Source organism: Phalacrocorax aristotelis, chromosome Z (assembly GCF_949628215.1).
Source record: "Phalacrocorax aristotelis chromosome Z, bGulAri2.1, whole genome shotgun sequence".
NCBI classification, from domain to species: domain Eukaryota; kingdom Metazoa; phylum Chordata; class Aves; order Suliformes; family Phalacrocoracidae; genus Phalacrocorax; species Phalacrocorax aristotelis.
The window spans coordinates 51,490,357-51,516,242 of record NC_134311.1 but is presented as its reverse complement, the minus strand read 5'-3'; the positions used below and the strand labels follow the sequence as shown (position 1 = coordinate 51,516,242).

At 45.6% G+C, this 25,886-nt stretch overlaps 1 protein-coding gene across 1 annotated transcript in view; it reads left to right on the top strand.

The window, feature by feature from the left end:
• The first annotated feature begins 6,729 nt into the window (after positions 1-6,729).
• RCL1 (RNA terminal phosphate cyclase like 1) overlaps positions 6,730-25,886 on the top strand; it is a 35,026-nt gene continuing 15,869 nt past the window's right edge. The window contains exons 1-5 of the mRNA XM_075078393.1: positions 6,730-7,048; positions 9,405-9,476; positions 10,884-11,059; positions 16,788-16,862; positions 24,247-24,371. Of these exons, the coding sequence (XP_074934494.1) occupies positions 6,898-7,048; positions 9,405-9,476; positions 10,884-11,059; positions 16,788-16,862; positions 24,247-24,371 (599 nt within the window). The 5' untranslated portion in view covers positions 6,730-6,897. The remainder of the gene's footprint in view (positions 7,049-9,404; positions 9,477-10,883; positions 11,060-16,787; positions 16,863-24,246; positions 24,372-25,886) is intronic.

The window sequence follows — 25,886 nt, the reverse complement described above, 5'->3', positions numbered from 1 at the left end:
TTCTCCAGGAAGAAGCTGTGGGGGACCGTATCAAAGGCCTTGGAGAAGTCTAGGTAGACAATGCCCACCGCCTGCCCCATGTCAACCAGGCAAGTCACTTTGTCATAGAAGGCCACCAGGTTTGTCAAGCATGATCTGCCTTTAGTGAAGCCATGTTGGCTTTTCCCAATCATGTGCTTCATTTGACTTGTGATGGCCCCCAGGAGGATTCGTTCCATAATTTCCCAGGGATTGAAGTAAGGCTGATGGGCCTACAGTTACCTGGATCCTCTCTCGAGCCCTTCTTGTAGATAGGGGTAACATCTGCCTTCCTCCAGTCCTCTGGGACATCCCCCGTTCTCCACGACTTCTCAAAGATTATGGAGAGTGGCCTTGCAATGATGTCAGCCAGCTCTCTCAGCACCCTTGGGTGGATGGTGTCAGGGCCCATTGATTTGTGGGGGTCAAGCTCCTGTAGTAATTCATATACTAACTCTTCCTTCACTGATGGTCGGTCAGTGTTTGGATCAATTGGCAATTTTGTTCACTGGCTCTACATTACAGCACACTTATTTCAGTAAATCCAAATGTCACCAAATGGCTCACCAATTATGTATGCATAGCATCATCCTGTGTCTGCACTGACAAGCAGAAGAGGTTTTCTCTAGGTTAGCGGCACACCAAGAAAGATGTTTTCTGATGTTTTGACCAACTACCACACCAGCTGTGTCACTTCAGGTCTACTCATCCTCCCACAGATCTGGGACCTGGGAGGAAACGGAAAGCTGTTTACCAGCTTCTCAAAGCATAGGTACAGTTGTTCCCTTGCTTCCTGGCATTTGTACCTCCAGCAGCACTGTTAGCCTTTCACAGCCTTACAGACAGTGCACTGGCACAACACACATTCTGAGACTTTCACCTTTCGCCTCTTGCTTTTTGCCCAGCTGGCCTTTATTTTCTGTAGGGACTTTCTGTTCTCTCTTTCTTGCTCCCAGCTAGGTAGTCATTCTTTCCTAAAGAAACCAGAGTCTTTCCCTACACTGCTTAAACTCTACCCCAAAATAGATAGCAGTCACCTTTTAGGAACTTCACAAAACCATGTCACCAGTTCAGTTAAAGGAAAATTAACACATGACACCGCTACTGCTCTCCCCAATCTTCAGCCTCCCTCATCCTATTCTGGAAATATATCATGCTTTTCCAAAACTGCTTTCCCAACTAATTCCTGGGAAGATCCACCTACCCTTCCCTCAGTTGCCTATTTCTTAATTTATCCCCATGCCACACACCCCACCCTCTTCAGAACATGTTCAGCTGGAGAATCCAGGACCCCGTCTTGATCCTCCTTTCTTTGACTGGAAGGCCTGACAGTTGTAAGATTTGACCTGTAGCAGCTCAGCTACTGATGTTGGCTAAGTCTTTTCTCAAATTTGTTTCATCATGTCTCTCTGGTGGAATTCAGGGGAGAGTACCTAGTCTCTCACTACGTGCATAGAGCACAGATCAAGATTAGATCTTGTTTGAGGCCTTAAAAGTGCCAGTAACAGAAATAATAGCAGAAGACAAAAAGACTCAACACTTCTGTAGTATTGTATTACTACCCTGCTCAGCCAAGGAATTTCAGTTTGCTGCTTCCTTGCCTCAGCTAGCTAAGGAGGAAATGGGGTGGGCTAGTGTGGGACAGCACTCCAGTTTATTTAAAACAAACAAACAAATGAACAAACAAACAAAATGCAGCAACTTTCTTCACAGTTCTTGTGGAAACTGGTGTATCACAGGGGATATGAATAGCTTGTGAACACCTCAGGGGTTTCACAATTATCTGATGTGGACTCTCACTGCTAAAAAGCCCGCACAAATATAGTATTGACCTTATTTCAAAAAAGACCGTTGTGAAACAGACAAGTTCTCAGTGAGTGCCTACTAGGATGTCCAGCTGACTATAGCCTTGAAATGCTCCTTACTACAATAATAAATGTGTGACTAAGCAGGTGAAGTGTGATTTACGCTGCAGCCAACATAAAGGACAGAAGGAAGCATTAACACCACAGAAATTTCATTTCAAACTTTTTCTGTGCTTTCATCTACTATAACAGCTTACAGAAAGGCAAAACTGGCTTATTATGAGTCAGGTGTGATTCAAAGGCATATTTTACCTGCAATCCAGAACAAAGCACAAAAAAATAAATACAGATGGATGAAAAACATTTGTAGGTTTAAAAGTAGAATAAGGCGTATAGCTGAATGTTAAAATGCAGAAGTTATCCCTTTAAAATTATCACAGCATGTTCACTCAGGGACAAGTCCATGATTTGGGACATATGCTTACTGCAAGATTCAGTAATAATCCAAGTATAACTACATGAAATTGCTCATTTCACAACATGAAACTCTGCAGGAGGGCAACTCTCATGCAATTTCCATAGCTACTAGTAAAGACAAAGTTTCTGTCTTAACGACTATACTAGTCAAATTGTGACAGATAACACTATACTGAATTTGGCAAGGGATGCAAAGAAAAATAAGAATGGCTTTTACAGGTACATTGGCCAGAAAAGGAATATTAAAGAAAATGTACTCCCCATGGTAAATAGGACAGGAAAGCTGGTGACAACCTACATAGAGATGGCTGAGGTACTCAACAACTTTTTTGCCTCACTTTTCAATGGTAATCTCTCTTCCCACATCTCTCAACCCCCTGAAATTCAAGGCAGGGACTGGAGGCATGAAGTCCCTCCCATTGTACAAGAAGATCAGGTTCAAGACCACCAGAGGAACCTGAATATTATACACGTGTCCATGGGACCCGATAAGATGCATCCCAGGGTCCTGAGGGAATTGTCTGATGTAGTTACCGAGCCACACTCAATGATATTTGAAAAATCATGGAAGTCAGATGAAGTCCTCAGTGACTGGAAAAAGGGAAACATCATGACCATTTTTAAAAAGAGTAGAAAGGAGGATCATGGGAACTACTGGCCAGTCAGGCTCACGTCCGTGCCGAGTAAGATCATGGAACAGATCCCCCTGGAAGGCATGTTGAAACATATGGAAGACAGGGAAGTGATTGCAAACAGCCAGCATAGCTTTACCAAGGGCATATCATGCCTGACTAACCTAGTACAACAGAGTAACTGCATCAGTGGGCAAGGGAAGAGCTACAAGTGTCATCTACCCAGACTCCTGTAAGGCCTTTGATACGGTCCCCCATAACATTCTTGCTGCTAAACTGAAGAGATATGGGTTTGTCAGATGGACAGTTAGGTAGATAAGGAACTGGCTGGTTGGCCTTCTCCAACAAACTAAAGTCAATGGGACAATGTCAAAGTGGAAACTAGTAATGAATTGTGTTGATATCCCTAAGAAAATGAAATTTTTAGAACTGTCTGCTAAAGACATAACAATGAACAATGTGATGCTGGTAAAAGAGAATTTGAGGGCCAGAGACAGAAACTGAGATATAGGGAAGCACCTGTTTCATTACAATATCCTTGAGGAGAGCTGACAGACCGATTAAAGCAAACATCCCACCTCAGAAGCTGCTGAGAACAGGGTGATAACATGTGTAGTCAACAAGAACAACTCACTGGGATGTAGATGAGAACTAAAACAAAGTGCCCAGTAGGGGAACTGTCCTTGAGGTAATACTGAAAATCAGGCCCGCAGGCCAGGAACCACCCACCCTCTAGTAAGTCCCTTAATCTATGAGCATGCATGGTAAATTATAAGTGAGCTGTACTGTTACATCCAAGCGAGAAAGAAATTGACCAAATATTAGCTGAGGCACGTGAATATTAGCTGTGATTGACATATTTAATTGTATAAATGTCTTGTAGTTTCTCAGTGTGGGGTGCTAGCTTTCTGGGCTATCACCGAGCACCAATCTTTGCGCAAAAATGACTTGAATAAAATACCTGCGCTCTGTGCGTAGTTTGGCATTTTGCACACCGGGAGAACGAACCTGCTTTTCGGGATAACCATGTCCCAAAAGGGTCTGTATCGGGACCAATGTTATTTAATGTCTTCATCAAGGACATAGACAGTGGGATTCAGTGCACCCGCAGCAAGTTTGTGGATGACACCAAGCTGAGTGGTGCAGTTGATACGCCTGAGGGAAGGGATGCCACCCAGAGGGACCTGGCTCAGAGATGGGCCTGTGTGAACCTCTGGAAGTTCAACAAGGCCAAGTGCAAGGTCCTGCACCTGGGCCAGGGCAACCCCTGGTATCAGTACAAACTGGGAGATGCATAATTTGAGAGCAGCCCTGCAGAGAAGGACCTGGGGGCATGAAAAGCTGGACATGAGCTGGCAGTATGGGCTTGCAGCCCAGAAAGCCAACTGTATCCTGGGCTGTGCCAAAAGAAGCATGCCCAGCAGGTTGAGGGAGGTGATTCTGCCCCTCTGCTCCATTCCGGTGAGACCCCACCTGCAGTGCTGCATCCAGCTCTGGGGGCCTCAGCACAGGAGAGACATGGACCTGCTGGAGTGGGTCCAGAGGAGGCCACAAAAATAATCTGAGGGATGGAACACCTCTCCTATGAGGAAAGGCTGAGGGAGTTGTGGTTGTTGAGCCTGGGGAAAAAGAGAGGGCTGCGGGGAGACCTTATTGTGGCCTTTCAATATGTAAATGGGGCGTATAAGAAAGATGGAGAGAGACTTCTTATTAGGGCCTGCGGTGACGGGACAAGGGGCAACAGTTTTCTTCTGAAAGAGGGTAGATTTAGACTGGACATGAGGAAGTATTTCTTACAATGAGGGTGGTGAGACAGTGAAACAGAAATTGTGGATGTCTCATCCCTGGAAGTGTTTGAGATCAGGCTGGATGGGGCTTTGGGCTACTTGATGTAGTGGAAGGTGTCCCTGCCCATGGCAGAGTGGTTGGACTAGATGATCTTTAAAGGTCCCTTCCAACCCAAACCATACTATGATTCTATGACACATAGCTTGCAGATTGTTTTATCATATCAACAAATGATCCTTACGTGCACTGACCAGAAGAGCTGAGTCAGTGTGCTGGTTTTGGCTGAGAAGGGGTTAATTCTCTTCACTGTGCTGCCTGTGGTGGTCGGGGACCTTTCCAGCTTCCCACACTATGCCATGTAGGTGGGAGGCTGGGAGGGGTGGGGCCATGGCCGGGGCGGCTGACCCTGACTGGCCAATGGCACGTTCATTCCTTACCATGTGACACCATGACCAGTATATTAATGGGGGCAGTTGCGGCTTGAGGAGGCGTGGCGTTGGGTCGCCGGGCGGTGAGTGGCTGCGTCGTGTGTGGTTCGTTTTGGCAGTTCATCCCCCCTCCCCCGGGGTTTCGCACCTCTCGTTGTTTTCCTTTCCATTGCATTTTTGTTGTTGTTTCTTTACTTTAGTTATTAAACTGTTCTTATGTCAACCCACGAGTGTTACCGTTCTGATTCTCTCCCCCATCCCACCGGTGGGGGAGTGAGCAAGCGACTGCGTGGGGCTGAGTTGCCGGCTAAACCAGAAAGTCAGCAAGCAGCTAACAAAAGGAGGCCTAGGTCCTGCATAATGCTTGGAAAGCATCCCTATCACGGTTTAAAAAATAAAATGTTTTAGTCTCTGGAAACAAGTTATTGAGAAAAAAAATAGTTAATATTTGTAAGGATAATTATCTGACCTTTTCTGCTCATGGCTTATGAAACCATGCTTAGAGGTGCTGTTGACTCTCTTGAGGGACAAGAGGCCTTGCAGAGGGATCTGAGTAGTTTGGAGCTTTGGGCAGTCATCAATGATATCAGATTCAACAGGAACAAATGCTGGACTCTGCCCCTAGGATGGAGTAATACCAAGCACAAGTACAAACTGGGAGAGGAGTGGCTAGAGACCAGCCCTCCAGAGAGGGATCGAGGGGTGCTGGTCGACAGCAGGCTCAATATGAGGCAGCGGTGTGCCCTGGCAGCCAGGAGGGCAAACCTCATCCTGGGGTGCATCAAACACAGCAAAAAAGGCAGTCAAAGAGATGACCATCCTGGTGTATTCAGCATTGGTGTGGCCTCACCTGGAGTACTGTGTGCACCACAGTACTGGGCCCCACCATTTAAGGACGTTAAGGTCCTTGAATGTATCAAGAGGAGGGCAACAAAGCTGGTGAAAGGTCTGGAGGCCTCTCCTGTGAGGAGCAGCTGAGGACTCTGGGCTTGTCTAGTTTGGAGAAAAGGAGGCTGAGGGGTGACCTCATTTCTCCCTGCAGCTTCCTGAGGAGGGGAAGTGGAGAGGGAGGTGCTGAGCTCTTCTCCCTGGGACCCAGTGACAGGATGCGTGGGAATGGTTCAAAGCTGCACCAGGGGAGGTTCAGACCAGACATTAGGAAGCATTTCTTTACCAAGAGGGTGGTCAAACCCTGGAAGAGGCTTCCCAGTGAGGTGGTCAATGCCCCAGGCCTGTCAGTGTTTAAGAGTCATTTGGACAATGCTTTAACCTTTGGTCAGCCCTGCAGTGGTCAGGCAGCTGGGCTAATGACCGTTGTAGGTCCCTTCCAGCTGGAACTATTCTGTTCTAAAAAATTTATTTCCCTGTACAGACAAAGGTAGCTCAGCAATCGGCACCGTCACACCTCTACTGTAATGCACGTTTCTCTTAAAACAGAGACTGAGCGGCTCACTCTCACGTGGCAGGGCCTGCCTGAAGGAGCGACACGCCGAGACCACCACGCCCCGGGCCGCCCGGGCGCCAGGCTCCGGCCCCGCGGACGCTCGGAAGCCACGCCCCGCTCCGGCACTGCCCCGCCCCCGGCGACGGCGACGGCGACGGCGACGGCGACGGCGACGGCGTGGAGTGGGCCCCGCCCGCTAACGGCGGCCGCCGCCCCGCCCCTTGCTCTTTTACCCCTTTGCTGCTCCCAGCGCTTCCTGTTCCCAACCACGTGGGCGCGGCGGGCCGGGCGGCGACGGCAGCGGCATGGCGGGCGGCACGGAGCGGAGCCAGGCGCAGTGCCTCAGCTACGCGGGCTGCAACTTCCTACGGCAGCGGCTGGTGCTGTCCACGCTCAGCGGGCGGCCGCTGAAAATCCGCAAGATCCGCGCCAAGGAGGAGGACCCCGGCCTCCGCGGTGAGCGGGGGGCACCGGCACCGGCGCAGGGGGGAGAGGGCGGTGGGGCCGGTGGCGGGCAGGGGCGGCCCGGCAGCGGGGGCAGGGGCAGCGTCAGGGGCAGCCCCGGACCCTCCCCTCTTCTCCCTCCCGGGTCCCGGCCGGGGTCGAGGGTGCAGGGGGTATCTCCCCACCCCGTGGAGCAGCGCTCCCGCGGGGCGTCCCGCACACCCGCGGCGCCCCCTCGGGTGGAGCCGGCATGGGTGGGCGGCGGGGCTCTGGCGGCGAGCACCGGCCCAGCAGGGAGCACACGATCGGGCGCAGGTCTCGGCCGCCGGCAGCCGCGGAGCCGCTCCGTCTCTCGGTGGCAGCGGAACCGCTTCGCCTCCCTTGGCTTTTTGTCGCGATCAGCGCCCTCCGTGGGTGCCCGGCGTCCCGCTCCCGCCCTCCGTGGGTGCCCGGCGTCCCGCTCCCGCCCTCCGTGGGTGCCCGGCGTCCCGCTCCCGCCCTCCGTGGGTGCCCGGCGTCCCGCGGGTGTGGCGGGCCAGGCTCTGCACCTCGGGTTTTGTCTGCGTTTTGCCCAAACAGTAGTTAAGGTGAAAGGCGTGAAACCCATTTACTCCTCACTTCTGAAACCTTACCACACTGTGGACTGCTGGGAGGGCAACGCTGCTTAGGGAGCAGTACCCACTTCGTTCCTGCACAGGGCCATTGGCACCCCAAAGTAAACTTGATCCTCCTTCAGCTGAAGTGAGAAGGCAGTAGGATAGAGATTGAGAAAGAAACATCACTGTGGTGTTATTTTTCAGGCAAGGTATGACGTTTAGAAGAGAAGCAGGACCAGCACAGACCCTGCTCCGCCACCTGAGGAGGCTTCAGTTTACATCTAGAAACTCTCCTCCAAACCTGTCAAAACATTCACATGTGCTTGACTTAACATTTACCGCGACCCAATTATTTATTATTACTGTGGGGTGTTTGGTGGTGGTGAAGTTTGTCGGTTCTGCCGTGTTTTTTTTTTGAGGGGTGTTTGAATTGTGGTTCTCAAGTATGGGTTAAAACGTAAACTGACTGTAACAGGAGAATAGCAACAACAAACCGTGATCTGTGTTGATGATTCAGCACGTGGTTCCCTTTGCTTTTCATGACTGGAACATTTGCAGTGAGAACTCTCCTACAGGTTTGCTTTCCAAGAGGGAAGTATGTGTTTGCTAGGATGCACTCTCGCGCTGGAAGAGGTCCCGGTGCTGTCATATAAACTTCTTAAGTTTAGAAATTATCATAACAGAGAGCAGAACCAGCTCTGTGTGACTGGGGCATCAACTGTATTACGCAAATTTTAACAAACTGTGATTTCTGCAGGTAGCTCTTTGGTTCAAATGTTTTTTGCATCCTAGAAGCTTATATAGAAAGAAAATCTGTTTACTGTTTAAGAAGTAATACAGGGTTAATGCTAAGGAAGTTCTGCAACCTACCAACCGTTATGCAGGTGCTGGTGGTCCTTCTAGCTACCTGGGTTTCGAACTGTGCATAAGTTCACATATTTTCCTGCATGTTGAGTCTGTACCAACTTAGGGTGCCTAAACACTAGAATACTGGCATAGTCCTCTGGCTTTGGGTTTGGGGTTTGTTGTTGGTTTGTTTGGTTTCCTTTTGAGAAATGCTTGTCCTTTCCCATGACTCTGAGCAAGAGTCCACACAAACAAGAGAAACTGAGGAATTAGTTCCATATGAACTGCTATAGTGTATACAGTAAGCGAGAAAAGAGGCAATGGCAAGACTTGTGTTTCTCTAGCCTTTATTATGTCAGTGACAATTCTGGAGATGGAAAATTTGAAGGTCTGCTCTAACTGTGTTTGTGGAACAGCTGTGCAGCAGCAGCACTTAACATCTGAATGTCCCCTTCTTTTAAACTAAGACTTTTACAGAGGATAATGGGAAGCTGTTATTGGCTTGTCATGCTTAAATATACGGGGTCCTGTTTGCTAGGATTTGTATGTTTTGCTTTGTACTGACCAAAATGTAGATTGTCAGAGATTTTATCCTGGACTTGAGTTATCCCTCAGGCCACTGTCATCAGAAGTGTCAACTTGTATTGCTCGCTGTATGCTGGGCAGAGGAGTGTGGCTAGTCCAACAGTCACATCTGGGGGCATCTCAAATGATTTGAGGTGCCTGTAGGCATGGAGGCTCAAATCAACATCTGTTTTTACAGAAAATTGCCTCTTCTCATGTGGGAGGATTATACTACAAGTTGAAGAGTGAAGGTAGCCTTAACATCATGAAGGAAAAACATACAAGTATGGTGTTGAAGTTTATTATTTTTTCCAGGAATAAATTTAAGGAACTTTAAATTCTGTCTTTGTTCTACTCCTTAGATTTTGAAGCAAGTTTTATTCGCCTGATTGACAAAGTGACCAATGGCTCTCAGATTGAAATAAACCAAACAGGTAAGATCTGTTTCCTCTTCTTCCTCTGGTCTTTCTGAGCTCTATCAGTTGCTGCAGTGAAATCAAAGTTTTGGCTTGACAGAGGTAGGTGTTCAGATACCACTGACAGAGAAAATCAGAAATAACCAAGCTGAGAAGTTTTGTAGTAATTGATCACATGCAAGAAGATCAGCACTCCACCATAATGCAGAGAGTTAAGGAAACTGTAGTGCTCAAGAATTAAAATTAGTGTTTTGTTTGGTGTGCAGGATTTCATAGTGGGGGAAGGCCCCTCTGAACCAGAATGGATTTTTTGTAGAAATCAAGGTTTGCTGTCTACAAAGGCAAAATTCTGAGCAAGTCTGCTTGCCTAGGCATGTGCAGAAAAGAGGTTAGTTTGAGTGAGAAGCATCCCACATAAAAATCTCATCTGGTTCTTGTCCTCTTCTTAAGGATTATGGTTGGTCAATAAAGAAGATGAACCAGATATGCCGAGACAGCAGTGGCCTGGTGAAGATTCAACTGCTGTGGAGGATAATAATTATATCAGCATTTTGGGGATTACTAAGAGATCCTTGATTTTTGGGGAGAAGGGGGAAGGAGGAGAAATGGTGTGCGAGATGGACAGACACTCATGTGCATTGGCCCATTTATTAACAGCAGACTGTCATGGTTTTATCTGGGATAGAGTTAATTTTCTTCACTCTAGCTGGTATAGCGCTGTGCTTTGAACTTAGCATGGAAAAAAAATGTTGATATAACGCACAGATGTTTTGGTTGTTGCTGGGTAGCACTTGTACTAGTCAAGGACATTTCTAGCTTCCCATGCTCTGCCAGGTGCACAAGAAGCCGGGAGGGGAGGGGGCGCAGCTAAGAGAGCTGATTCAAACTGACCAAAGGGATATTCCATATCATGAAACATCATGCTCAGTATGTTACCTGGGAGGAGCTGGCCGGGGGAGGGAGGCAGCAATCGCGGCTCAGTGACAGGCAGCGTCAGTCGGCAGGTGGTGAGCGGATGTATCGTTCATGTTTCTGTGGGTTTTTTTCTTTTTTTGCTTTCCCTTCCTTTTCCATTTTCTTATATTAACATTACTGTCATTATTATAATTATTATTATAATTATTATTTTATTGTAATTATTAAACTGTGCTTATCTCAACCCACAAGTTCTTTTGCTCTTCCAATTCTCTTCCCCACCCCACAGGGATGGCAGTGAGCGAGCGGCTGCGTGGTGTTTAGTTGACAGCTGAGGCTGAACCACAACACAGACATAGAAATAGCATGCTGGAAGTGCTACAATTTTTCATAAATCCTCCTGTCTCCAGTTTGCCTGTATATGTTGTTGCAAAGTGTCTTTATGCTGTAGTAATGGCCAGCGTGCTGATAGCGCTCTCATTTGGTTTGCTCCCCTGGCATCTTCCCCAGGTACTTCCTTGTATTATCAGCCTGGTCTTCTGTACGGAGGCTCGTTGGAACATGACTGTAGCCCCAGTCGTAGTATTGGCTACTATTTGGAAAGTCTGCTCTGCTTGGCACCTTTCATGAAACATCCATTGAAGATTGTCCTGAGGGGAGTAACAAATGATCAGGTAGATCCTTCGGTAAGTAACAAAATTTAAGTACCAAAGGACGATTTTTTTTCCCTTTAAAAAGTTCAGGAAGAAGGGTCTAGAACGTGTTGCATTTTTATCATCTCTTGCATCTAGAAGTATCTAGTCTTACTGCATCTGCTAGCGAACGCTGCGAATCAAACAAGCATCTGCTAAACTGTTCCCTTTCTGCATTGCACTCTGAACTGCAGTTTGTAATCCACCTTTTGACTTTCAGTTCTGTACTGTTTCTGCCTTCTCCCCCAGAAACTCCCTTTAAATGTGATCTAAGGCCCTGCACTGGTTTGCTTCTGTTCTCCTAGAAATTAGATGGGCTGCTTTTCCTACCCCGCACATCTATTTACTGTTAAAAGAGGAAATTGCCTTTAAAATTTGAGTGTAACAAGGAAGGAATCTTTCTCTTCTGTTGGATGCTGGACATAGCTACACCAATGCTGCTGTGAAGCTGCCTTTCTGTTAAAAAAACAAGTTACATGGCAGTTTTGAAATTACAGTAGCAAAAATATGTAATAACTCTGATTCTTCAGAAAGATTGTAGAAGGTATGATAGGTCAAATGACTGTGAAATGCTTGCCTTAACTTCTACTACTGCTGATTTGCAGTCCTCTGTTTTAACAGTGTTGTTACAAAAATGAGCTATGGATAATGTGGGATTAAAATGCTGAAGTAATGGTTAGTGGTTATGCTAATTTTTTTCCCCAGTAAAAAACAAAATGGCTTTTGGAAAACAGCACTGATGTTTACGTGATGAATGGCAATTAGAGACTACCTGTTTTCCTCAGAGTAGATTAAGGAAACATTGTCATGTGAAAACTTAAACAGTTTAAGCAAATAAAAATATAATGAAATATAACTGCAGATATTAGATGAGCCTCTGAGTCCTGCTGGTATTTATGGCTTTCAACTGTGCTTCTCTTGTTGTTTAAAAAACTTGTTCTCTCACTTGTGGCTCTGAGACACCCATACGAGTCAAAAGATGATCGAGGTGGGTTATACGCAGCACTGTCAAAAGAAAAAGTAAAATGGGAAGCATGTTTTGCTAATCCTTCAGTAACCGTGATTAAAAGTATGTAATAGAAATGGAAGTAGTAGTCAAAGTAGTATCTTTTGGTTGACTGCATCTTTTTAATCACAATAGAAGAATGCTTGAAGAATTTGGAGACCAAGAGCAGTCCAGTTTTAATGTTGCTTTCAAGTAAGTTTGGACATTTACCTAAGCAACTGAGTCTCGATTCTGGAAATTATCCCTTTTCAGACATCAGCCACATGGGCCAACAAAGGTGAAACAATTTTAGTTGAAATGGGTGCAAGAATTTGAGCCAGTTAGTTTGTGCTTGCACTGGCTAAAGCTCAGACACAGATGGGTGTTGGCATACATCAGCTGAATCACAGTACCTGACACTATGTGTAACCCAAATGCAGATGTGCATGCTAAGGAGTTATATCTTCAGTTCATTGTGCTGTAGAAACACAACTGTAGTTACTGTGACTCTGCTTATGAAGTAACTTTTTAAGTGGTGGTAGCCGAATACCACTGCTTAAAACTGGTTTAAACCTGGTTTGTGTCTGCTTAAGTTGTCTGAGTAAACATTAAACCTGGTGCACACCAGTAAACTACTTAAAGGCATTTTACAAGATGTTTTGTGTAGCATGTGGCACTGCAGGTTGCTGAGACTAAAAGCACAAGTTTAAGTGCTATCTGAAGTGATTAAGTGCTATCTGAAGTGATTCATGTGCTTAAGTAAATTTAAGCTTGGTCTTAAATTGATTTGGGCTTTTATTTTCAGTAGGCAGAAGGTGTTTAGAAACTGGGTGAACGTTTATGACTTATGCTTGCCCAAAAAGGGGTCCTTATATTCCTCTATGCATCTGTACACTTTCGGCTTTCCAAGGAGAAGGGGGAAAGGCAAACCAATGTAAATATGCTGTGGGTGGTTTAAAATGGGCAAGGAGCTTTCCCTGCGGCTCTTCATGTAAGAACTTCTCCATCTCAGCTTAGTAGGTATAGTAGGCAACGCACCCTCTCATCTGCTTCGGAGAATGTTGTTATTTTTCTTTGTAAAAGAGATGTAATGTTTTGTAAACATGTGTCTTTATTTTGGAGCTAGATGAACTCTGTCGGTTGTATCCTTGCATGAGTGTATTCAACATCTGTCACTTGCAGATAAATGTAAAAATTCACATTTGTGTGTGAAAATACATTTGTACATATGTACACAAATATATACACGTGTGATCCTATAGCACCTGCTTTGTGCTTGAAAGGAGAAGGTAGTCCTGCCCATTCTCCCTCCATATCTCCTGCCTTCAGCCACACAGTCCTGTGTACTCCAACACCCCACACCCTTTTCAGAGTCTTCCCTAAGCCAGTTAAATTAATTGGCAAAATGGCAGAGAGCTGTACCCCTGCATTTTCTCCTGGATGGATCCACAAGGTAAGGAGCAGGAATGTGAGTGCAGCCAGAGAGGTTGCTTTCCCTCATGGTAGCAGTGAGCAGGTAGGCTGACCCACTGGGCTTTCTGAAATCTGCTCTTAGCACTGAGCTCTCAGCTTTTACACAGCCTCAAAAATATCTGTTGGATGTGACTGCTGTGTTGTGGGTTTGAGGTTGCTCTTTGCCAGAGACGCCCTTGTCAGGAGGACAAAAGGGAGCATAGCAGATCTGCTGCTGTGGGGAGAGTGGAAGTGATCAAGGAAGGGAGAGGGGAAGGGCATTTCTAAAGGATGGCTTGTGACTTCAGTTGAGTTCAGTGAGGCACAGGTCAGGCTGAGCGCCTGGAGTATAAATAGTGTGTGTTTATGTTAGCATTTGTTTACATACATTACTAGTTGGGGTGCAGTGGAAAGCTCTTTGCTGGCGTCATTCCGGAACAGTACTGTAGCCACTGAAATACCAGGTAATGTGCACTTGCTCCAGGTTGGACTGTGGTGATAGTATGTGAGTGATACATCCTCAATGAGTGAGAGGGATACTACTTTGCTCACACTTGTCGGGAAGAGGCTCGGCTTTGGAATACCAGCCTAAACCATTCACTGGCAGCCTACATTTGCAGGCCTGACCATGGATAGCTTGTGGGACCAGCCATGTGGGACTGGCACATATAGCTGAGGTGGTTTGAAGTTTCTCTGTATAGAGAGTATGTATGTGGAGGGTGTCTTTGTGAAGTGCCTTTTTGAAGGGAATAGAGGTGGCCCCAAATAGTACCTCTTATTTTCCTTTCCTTCTCTACATGTTGTTATTCTAACAGATCCATAGTGCTGCAGTAGGGTTACTGCAGCAGTTTTAGAATAATAATTCTTAATGTTTGGGTTTGCAAGTGTTAAAGGTTTTTTTACAGCTATGCTGTGAGACTTTCACCTGAAATTACTTTCACGCTGGCATGAGATCTTCAGTGTTAATCAAAACTCAGTTTTGATTTGATTTAATTTGATTACAGACAACAGCAGTTGTCTGTAATCCCACTGTAATCCTACTGTCTTTTTCTTTTTTTCTTTACTTGCTAAACTCTGGTTTCGCTCCTCTGCCTGCCCTGAGTCTGGGTCCTTGTCCCCAAAACATAACGCTGTTATGTATGGCAGGGATAAATGCTCCTCTGTGCAGTGCTAGTGGCTATGCAGGCTGGCTAATGCGTGCCCCTTTCCTAGGTAGCCATGTGCTGTAGGGTCTGTGTTTTTTGCAGCTTTGCACTAACTAAGGGATTCTGCAAACCACTAAAAGTTACTTTTCTAGCCTTTTAATCATTGTAGATTTCTTCAAAGGAAAAAGGTTTGTATTTACCCTAGTTTGTAAACAAGCAATGTCTATAGGACTTAGCAAGTTGTTGGCATTTGTGGTGAGGTGTGCACTTGGTTGTATGATGCTTTTGCTTTGGTACAACTTGGTGTTGTGTTGTCAGCTCTGGAGATGAAATAACTGACCATCAAGGGGAGCTGAAGGATGGTTTTATGGCTGAGTATAGACAAGAGACTAGAAATATGGTTTTAGGTATCAGCTCTGCTACCGTCTTGTGATTTCTAGTGAAGTACTTAACCTCTCCTCACTGAACTCCCACTCATCTGCTGAGCAGAACAGCCTTTTCTGCTTCTCCAAATATTCCCAATTACTTTCTCTATTGAGGCTGCAAATTTGGAACAGTCTCTCATTCTGTGTCTGTCTGGTACCTGATAAGTGTCATGCCTGGAATTTGTCTGAGGACTAAAAACTATGATAAGCCTTGAAACTCTTGGAAATGGACAAACAAGACTTAAAATTGATCTAGCTTCCTATGGCTGGTGTAACAGGCTTTCCCCAGAAGTGCGGCCTTCAGTACAGAATCGCAAAAGCGGAAATGGAGGAGAGAAAGGGAGTTCCTAACTTACATGGTGAAGCTTTTCCTTTTTTTACTGGTATATTTTGTTTCCTAAGGAAGAAAGAGAAATATTGTATAACTTTAGTGTGAACTAGATCAGCTTGTTGTAACTTCTACTGGCAGTATTCATGTGTGTCTGTGTGCACAGACATGTTAGTAAAGGTTTTTGCTTACGAAGTCAAATTTGTGTGATTAATGAATACTACTGTGGGGTGAATTAAGGTAGAATATAAAATATGTAAATGTAAAAGATAATAGTAGACTTACAGGGTTTTTAAAGACATTCAAATATTGATACTACTATTAAAAACAACACCAAATACCTGTCTGTAAGAAAGGAAGTATATCAGCCGGCAGGATTTGAAGAATGAGAACCGCAGGTTGTACTTGTAGCTACCACTCAGGTAGCTCTAGCGGGTTGCTCACAGATTTGTAGGTGAGGTATGTGCTACTACTTCATCAGTGGCTTGTACTCTCTGCAAAGCAGAGAGAATGAAACTCAAGAATTGTGGGTTCTGGCTGAAGGCATGGGAAGGAAGGTGCTTGTTTCCTGCCTCCTCAGCTGCTGTCCACCACATGCCCGTTTCCTTCACCTGAATTTAGTTCCTCTTTGGTTGTGCTGTCGTGGTCCTGTCTCTCCCAAGCTGCTTGTCTTGAGTAACTCCCTGTGCTGTTGCACTACCACATCTTCTTTTGTCACGTTCGGCAGTGCTAATGAAGTTTCAGCAGAGGGAAGAAGACAGCAGTCACTGTTGTCTTAGGCCAGCAATTAGAAGGAGCAATGGCAAGGAGAATCCTACCCAGACCTGGATCTGGCGAGCTTCTGGCTCAAAGGGAGTACATGGATGATGTGTCACCCACTTCAGATTCTTCTAAGTATTTCAACAGAAACTACCTAGAAGCTTCTGTTTCTCAGAAACAGATGAAAAGATCTTGCAAAGATTCTTGACAAAATGATTAAGTTCTTCCTGCCAAATCAAGTGCCTGCTCCAAAATACAAAAGTTCTTGTAGTCATCATTTATTTAGCTGTCAGAAGAATATAGTTTTTTCAATATCTGTGTTCAGAAAAGCAAGCAAGTTGTTTTAGCTGAACAATAATAGAAATAAAAATCAGGCTGGTGAAAAAATCCAGAATAGGAAATTGCATCTCCCAGTAATTTGTTCTAGCAACTTTATTGAGTAATGAGGTACTGTGGTAGTCTAAGAGTAGCCAAAGCTGTCTGTGCTGCATTCCCATGTATTCCCATAGAACACCTAGTATGGAGAAACCTTGTCTTTGTTAGGCTTCTCATAATGCAATGATTTTTAAATTACTGGTTTCTGTGACTTCCAGTAAAGAGTCTGCTTTTTAAATTCTGTGTTCTGCAGGTTGATGTCCTTAAGGCAACAGCTCTGCCCCTACTGAAGAAGTTCGGAATTGATGGTGAAAGTCTGGAAATCAAGGTAAGACAATTTGTTCCTTTCTTTTCTAGCACATGTTGAAATTATACTTCCACACTGTTTCACAGAGCCATATGCTTGCTGCTAGTATCTGTCTCTAGCAGATACCTAGTTGTAGCTACAGAGATTTCTAAAATTGCCTCTTGTTCTTGGCATGTTTTAAACAGCATACCAGCCATGCACTGATTGAAGATGTGGTAGAAGAAAGATGCAAAGGCTATGGGTAGAGAGGGTAATGAGCAAGTAGTGGCTTTTTGTAGTCTCCCAGATCTTTGCAAGCTAAGAAACCTTTTTTCTTTCTTGTTCCTTTTCAGTTAATTTAACTTCTTTTTCCGTCCACTTTTTCTTCCTGACCTGTGTTTAGGGCTGGGGATTAATAGTGGAATCTTTGCCTCCTTCACTGGTAGGGGACCTGCATCTGTGTTTGGGTGATTAAGGTTTGCTTCCAGTTTGGAGAGCAGAGGAAAAACTTTTCATTAAAGACTACACTCTTTACAGGCCCAATAAATCTGGATGTAGAATAGATTTTCTTTTTTAGTTGGAGAAATAAACTGTAGCCTTTCAAAGTTAAGAACACTCATTTAAAATGTGAGAAGGTACTAGCTGCCCTACTAGTCTTTGCTTGCGCTGCCAAGCTGTTTTGGGTTCAGCTGGGATAAAGTTAGTTTTCCTTTTAGTAGCTGGTACAGTGCTGTGTTTTGGATTTAGTGTGAGAATAATGCTGATAACACACTGATGTTTTAGTTGTTGCTATGTGGTGCTTACACTAGTCAAGTACTTTCCAGCTTCCTGTGCTCTGCCAGGTACACAAGAATCCAGGAGGGGAGGGGGGACAGCCGGCCTCAACTGGCTGAGGGTAGTTGGCCAGGGAGGCAGCGACTGCTGTTCAGGGACAGACCGGGCATCGTTTGACATGTGGTGAGCAATTGTATCGTGCATCACTTGCTTTGTGGCTGACTACTACTAGTCTGACTACTATTAGTCTGACTACTATTAGTCTGACTACTATTTTACTTTATTTTATTTCGATTATTAAACTGTTCTTATCTCAACACACAAGTCTTCTCACTTTTACTCTTGCAATTCTCTCCTCCATCCCACTGATGGGCGTTGTGAGTGAGCAGCTCTGTGGTGCTTAGTTGCTGGCTGAGGCTAAACCACGAGTCCTTTTGGCACCAAATGTGGGGCTCACGGGGTTTGAGATAATAACAGATTAATTAGAGCATATAAAGGAATTTATATCTGATAACAGTTGCCAGTCATAATATTATCTGTCTGTTCACAATATTAGTTTATCCGATCTACACCACGCTCTTAGTTTTCCTGTACATGTTAAAGATTAGATTTTGCAGTGTGCTGTGCTCTGCAGTGTTTAGCGTTGTTTTGCCTGGGAGATTTGTTATTCAAACTCTGTCCTTGAGCTTTATCTGGTACGTGGATTTTGTATTGAAGCCATTACTGTACCTTGGGTACCACCTCATGGAGACAATTCGCAATTATACCTCTTCCTCTGAGACGTTTTTTTTGTGGAGGAAACACAGAATGGCACCTTTTCTACTTTCTTCTATGATGTCTCGTTCATTACAACAGCTTTTTAGTATCTTTAACATACTTAGGTAGTTCAGATACTTCTATTGGTATTTCTTGGAAATATTGTTTCAGTTTTGTCTAAGGTTAGTAAGCAATTTAAGAACATGATCCAGAGATCTGCCCCAAGGCTCGATAGTGATGAGTGGCAGGGGTATGTGGCATAGTATGGGCAAATACCTAGGGCGGTGGGCACCTCCAGTGTTTTGGAACTTCACCCCCACACAAGTGCAGAATTCTGAAAAGCTAGTAGACTATTTGGAGAAAGAATGTCGTTACCCCAGGAACTACAGAGAGAGACAGATCACTGCAATGTGCTGGGGCCTGGCCCATGTGTACCGAGCCCTGCTCAACACTATTCAGTACCCGCAAGGGGAAGAGAAGGCCTCTGAATCTGATGACAAAGTGACAGGTGCCCCAACTGTGGCAACAGGGACTGTAGCTAAACCAGTATCAGTTACCCCTATACACAGGAAGAAATGCACAAAAAAATGAACTCCTTTAGTAAAGGATAAAGATTAACCAGGGCCGTCATGAGAACAGGAAGATGGAAGAGGCTGAACCTATAAATGAGACGGTAACCACCTGATCCCTGTCCCTGTGTGAGCTGTGAGATGTGGAAAAAGAATTCCGTTGTGGTCCAGGTGAGCACATTGTCACTTGGCTGCTCCGATGCTGGAATAATGGGGCCAGTAGCCTGGAATTAGAGGGTGAGAAAGCCAAACAACTGGGACCCCTTTCTAGGGAAGGGGGCATTGACAAAGCAATTGGAGAAAGAACACAAGCCCTCAGCCTCTGGAGATGACTCCTGTCAGGCATGGAGGAAAGGTATCCCTTCAAGGAAGATGTTATGTCCCCCAGGTAAGTGGACTATCATGGAGAGGGGTATCCAGTACCTGAGGGAATTAGCCATGCTGCCATTGATTAATGATGACCTGAACAGTGAGCAGTTATCCAAAGATGCAGATGAAGCCCAGGGCACATGACGCATGTGGGGGAAGCTCATAGAGAGCGCATCATCATTGCATGCAAACTCATTGGCAGTAATGACCAGGAAAGACAGAGAGGAACCAACGGTGGATGAATTATCTGGCCAGTGCTGGCAGTACGAGGAAAGTCTTTCTTCTTCCCTATGGGCCTGCATCTGGGCTGTGAAAAACTGTCTGAAAAACTGTCCTGGAGTTCCAGCAACTCAAAGAGGATATGTCCTGCTCCCCACCTGTACAGACCAGTGTCTCAGCTGTTAGGAGTAAGCATCCCTCTGCTCAGGAGAGAGGATGTACAGAGTACATGCCACATGCCATCCTATGGTTTTACCTGCATGACCACGGAGAGGACATGAGGACGTGGGATGGAAAATCTACCTCGACCCTAGGGGCAAGGGTACATCAATTGCAAGGGAAAATAATCACTCGGGTTCTTCCAGAAAAGTTGCTGCTCCAGATTCCAGTGAGCAGGTCCCCAGACAGAGTAGAAGGGATTATTTTAATTCCAATTTTAATAAAGGGACTTTCGATTTGCACTTACAAGAAGTAATGGATACTATGATCAGGAATAGAGGGGCCCTGCCTCCAGCGAGGTGGAGGAAAGGGACAACCGGGCTTACTGGACTGTGTGGATCTGATGGCCTGGCACATCAGGCCCACAGGAATATAAGGCTGTAGTGGCCACCAGCGCACAGTGCACCTTAATGCCATCAAACTACATAGGGGCAGAACCCATCAGCGTTGCTGGAGCCACAGGGGGATCCCAAGAGCTAACTGTATTGGAGGCCAAAGTGAGCCTAACCGGGAATGAGTGGCAAAAGCACCCCATCGCGACTGGCCCAGAGGCTCCGTGCATCCTTGGCATAGACTGCCTCAGGGGAGGGTATTTCAAGGACCCAAAAGGGTACAAGTGGGCTTTTGGTGTAGCTGCCTTGGAGATGAAGGAAGTTAAACAGCTGCCTACCTTGCCTGGTCTCTCAAAGGACCCTTCTGTTGTGGGGTTGCTGAAGGTCAAAGAACAACAGGTGCCAATCGCCACCACAACAGTGCACCGGCGGCAATATCGCACCAGTCGAGACTCCCTGATTCCCATCCATGAGCTCATTCATGGACTGGAGAGCCAAGGAGTGATCAGTAGGACCCACTCACCCTTTAACAGTCCCATATGGCCAGTGCAGAAGTCTAATAGAGAGTGGAGACTAACAGTAGACAATCGCAGCCTGAATGAAGTCACTCTGCCACTGAGTGCTGCTCTGCTAGAACTTCAGTATCAACTGGAGTCAAAGGCAGCCAAGGGGTATGCCACAATTGATATCACTAATGCATTCTTCCCAAAGCCTCTGGCAGCAGAGTGCAGGCCACAGTTTGCTTTCACATGGAGGGGCGTCCAGTACACCTGGAATCGACTGTCCCTGGGGTAGAAACACAGCCCTACCATTTGCCATGGACTGATTCAGACTGTACTGCAACAGGGAGAAGCTCCAGAACACCTGCAATACATTGATGATATTATCATGCAGGGCAGTACAGCAAAAGACATTTTTGAGAAAGGGAAGTAAATATTCCAAACCCTTCTGAAGGCTGGTGTTGCCGTAAACAAAGAAAGGTCAAGGGACCCGCAGAGAAGATCCAGGTTTTAGGAATAAAACGTCGAGAGGGACATCATCAGATCCCAATGGATGTGATCAAAAAAATAACTGCCATGTCTCCACGTACTAGCAAAAACTAAACAAACTTTCTTGGTCATTGTGGGTTTTCGGAGAATGTGTATCCCAAATTACATTCTGATTGTAAACCCTCTCTATCAAATGAACTGGAAGAAGAACAATTTCAAATGGGGCCCTGAGCAACAACAAGCCTTTGAACAAATTAAATATGAAATAGTTTGTCCAGTAGGCCTTGGGCCAGCGTGGGCAGGACAAGATGTTAAAAATGTGCTCTACACTGCAGCTGCGGAGAATGGCCCTACCTGGAGCCTCTGGCAGAAAGCGCCAGGGGAGACCCAAGGTCGACCCCTAGTGTTTTGGAGTCGGGGATACAGAGGGTCTGAAGCATGCTGTACTCCAACTGAAAAAGAGATATTGGCAGCATATGAAGGGGTTTGAGCTGCTTCAGAGGTGGTTGGTACTGAGGCACAGCTGCTCCTGGCACCCCGACTGCCAGTGCTGGGCTGGATGTTCAAAGGGAAGGTCCCCTCCACACACCATGCAACTGATGCTGCGTGGAGTAAATGGGTTGCACTTGTCACCCAATGAGCTCAAACAGGAAACTCTAGTCACCCAGGAACCTTGAAAGTGATCATGGACTGGCCAGAAGGCAAAAACTTTGGAATATCACCAGAGGAGGAGGTGACACGTGCTGAAGAGGCCCCACTGTATAACACACACCCAGAAAATGAGAAGCAACATGCCCTGTTCACTGGTGGGTCCTGTTGTCTTGTGGGAAAGCACTGGAGATGGAAGTCTGCTGTATGAAGTCATATATGACAAGTCACTGAAACTGATGAAGAAGGTGAATCGAGTCCATTTGCAGAAGTAAAGGCCATCCAGCCACTTTACACATCGTTTATCAAGAAAAGTGGCCAGTGCTTTGTCTCTATACTGACTCACGGATGGTGGCAAATGCCCTGTGGGGCTGGTTACAGCAGTCGAAGCAAAGCAACTGGCAGCATAGAGGTAAACGCATCTGGGCCGCTACATTGTGGCAAGATATTGCTGCCTGGGTAGAGAACCTGGCTGTAAAGGTACATCATGTGGATGCTCATGTCCCCAAGAGTCGGGCCACTGATGAACATCGGAACAACCAGCAGGCAGATCAGGCTGCTAAGACTGAGGTGGCTCGGGTGGGTCTGGACTGGCTGCATAAAGGTGAATTAATTCCAGCGTGGTGGGCCCATGACACCACAGGCCATCAAGGGAGAGATGCAACATACAGGTGGGCTCGTGACTGAGGGGTGGACTTGACCATGGATGCTATTGCACAGGTTATCCATGAATGTGAAACATGCGCTGCCATCAAGGAAGCCAAGTGGGTAAAGCCTCTGTAGTACCGAGGACAACGGCTGAAGTATAAGTATGGGGAGGCCTGGCAGATTGGTTATAGCACACTCCCACAAACCCGCCAAGGCAAGTGCCATGTGCTTACAGTGGTGGAAGCAACCACTGGATGGCTGGAAACATCCTGTGCCCCATGCCACCGCCTGGAGAAACAAGTCCTGTGGCGACATGGCACCCCAGAGAGAATTGAGTCAGACAACGGGACTCACTTCCGAAATAACCTCAGAGGAACCCGGGCCAAAGAGCACGGCATTGAGTGGGTGTATCACATCCCCTGCCATGCACCAGCCTTTGGGAAAATTGAACGATACAATGGACTGTTAAAGACTATGCTGAGAGCAATGAGGGGTGGGACATTTAAACACTGGGATACACATCTAGAAAAGCCCACCTGATGAGTCAATACTAGGGGATCTGCCAATCGAGCTGGCTCTGCCCAGTCAAAACATTTATGTACTGTAGAAGGGGATAAAATTCCTGTTGTGAATGTAAAATACATGCTGGAGAAAACAGTGTTGAGTTTTTCTTGTCTCAGGCAAAGGCAAACCTGTTTGTAGGATTGCTTTTGCTCAAGGACCTGGGTGCACTTGGTGGGTGTTGTGGGAGGATGGGGAAGTTGAATGTGTACTCCAAGGCGATTTGATTTTGGGTGAAAACGGCCAATGAACTGAACTGTATGATGTTAATTGCTATAAAATACTGCATGTCATCACTTCTGTGGTTGCTATATAACGTATCGACAGTATTACAGTAAGAATCTCCCAGATTAATGAAGAATGAACTTTGATTAAACTGAGTGAAGTGCAGTGGTGATGGAACCAGAACTGATTTCAGCGTGCAAGTATCAAACACCACACACACTATCTCTTCTGCCCTGAAAGGCTGTTACGATAGACAGTGCCTAAAGTCATGGACTAAATTAACTCAATGGACATTTTAGGGGAATGGCCCATCAACCAAAAGAATGACATCTGTATGTATATACCAAAAGACAGGAGAAGCGGTGGTGATTAATTGGAACGTATTGGAAAGTGTAGGACTGGGCATGACAGTGTAGAATAAGGGTGGATACTGGTATTTCCACATGGTTTGAACTTGGAGGAAAATTAACTTTTTTCCAGCTGAAACCATGACAAAAGCCCCGCCCTGACTGCCTTCCCCCACCCTGCCCACAGCCCAAGACCCCATGTTGTTCCCTTATCTTAAGGGATAAGGGATTGTCAGCCCCTTCCTCAGCAACCCCAGAGCCAGTCTCTAGCTCCTCACATCCATGCCCTGCGCAGCCATGGGCCCATGTCCCATCCCCATCCTTGTGGATGTTGGCTGGGGTGGTGGGACAGGTTCAGTATGGCCAGGCCTGTTTGTGGGAATGAGTTTGTTCTTGTCCCCCATATACATACTAAGCATCAAACATTTCTAGACTTCCTTCAACAGCAAGGTACAGATTTGCTATTAGAGACCAATCTTAAGCCAAGGTTGCCTTCCTGCTAAAGGTGTTGGTTTTGTTTTGTTTTCCATTGAGAGGCCGTGCCCTGCTGTATTTGAGAGACAGGAGGTGTGAATGAAAAATTTTTTGCTTATAGGTTTGGTGCGATACCCATTTCTGCCTTTAGGATGTCTTTTCTAGCCTGTGTTCACATAATACCCCTGCCGATTACATTTTATTGTATGTGAAATACAAGGTATAATTTTTTAGTGTGTAAATACATTCTTTGTGCTCTTTACTAACCTGTTTTTTTTCTCCGTTATTGTTTCTAGATTAACCGGAGAGGAATGCCTCCCAAAGGGGGTGGAGAGATACTGTTTGCTTGCCCAGTGAGAAAGGTCTTGCAGCCTGTTCAGTTCACAGACCCTGGCAAAATCAAGCGCATCAGAGGAACTGCGTATCCTTCTTTTTTTCTTTTTTTCTTTTTTTTTTTTTTCTTTATTTAAAAAAATAATTCTCACAACTTGAAGTCACAGAATTGCACCCATGAGGCTGAGAATGTATGCAGGTAACACAGTGACATTACACAGAAGGGTCATGCACCTCAGTTTCAGAACATTGCTGTGTTCAGAACATTACTGTTCAAAAAGGATCACTAGAGAGGTAAACGAATTTAAAATTGAGCAACATTATTTTAAATCTTTTCAGTAGCAAGAAAAAGTTAATATACTTTCCATCACATAATGTAGCAGCACTAAAAAGAATCTTACCTTGCATGTAAATCCAGTGGTAACAAATGTAGTTTTGTTACGCATTGAAAAGGTGGCATCTTGGCTGTTAATGAGTTTAGCAGAATGTTGGATGGGAGATTAAATTCTAGTTCAGTTTACACCTTACTGCACACATGCAAACTGAGCTTTTTGTTGTGCTATGAGAAGTAGTTTGTTAGCTTTCATCTTCAGTAGTACCAGAGGAGGTGGAAGTGGAAAAGTTTTTACTTCTGTACAAAGATATGGGCACAAAATATTGTTGCGGAGTACTCACTTTTGCAAACAGAACTGCACGACTAGTTAATGTTTTGCTTGTTTTCTTTATTTTTATCTTGTGGCTTTTACATGGTATCTGTTATGAATCTGCTGTCACTGTAGGAGGAAGGCAGAAATCCCTTGCAGACAAGGTACACTAAAGGTCGTGTTTCACAAGCTCTTGCTCTCTCTTGATCATTGGTCAACTCGTAGTTTAATTTGTGAATATAGGAGTCCCAAACATGATCTGGCTTTGATTACTCAAAAGGAAAGCAGGAATGGGTGCAGGTTTCCTGCCAGGGGTACAGACATGTTGTCTTTTCCTCTTTTTACTTTATGGCATACCACTGTAACTGTGTGGGAGAACGGCACGCCTTGACCTCTGTTTCCAGGTGTGGAATGTGGGTAAGTGCAGCATTGTCAAGTGAGAGCAATTTAATTGGGTGCATGTGCTGCAGAACAAAGGAGGCAGCTCAGTGTGCTTCTGGTGATGTTTGTCATGGTTTTTCCATGAAGAAAGTAATTTCCTTAAGCCCCTGTCCACCTCTAGTAAGTAGTTTGGTCCTCTGTTTCTGTGTGGAGGAAGCAATGATCATGGCAGGTCTTTTATGTGCATTATTGTCTCTTCAAGATTCAACTGAGCAATGCTGCTTCCTCACCGCTGGGGAGTTTGTGTTACAGTAACCTTCTATAGTCATCCAAAAAACTGGGTGTACCAACTGTGCAGAACGATCAGTCTTCTGATTATTATTTACTGGTTTTGTCCTTAAGATCTTAAAGCTTTTGGTTTACCTACTCCACAAGAGCATGCAACGGAAATTTGTAGAAAAGGAAATTCCCTTCTGCCAGCCAGGAGGTTTGAGAGTGGGTTTCTCTGCATTGCTGTGTGCATGTAGGTGCAGATAGGTGGTTAAACATGTAGAGCATGCATCTGCATTATAGTTGAG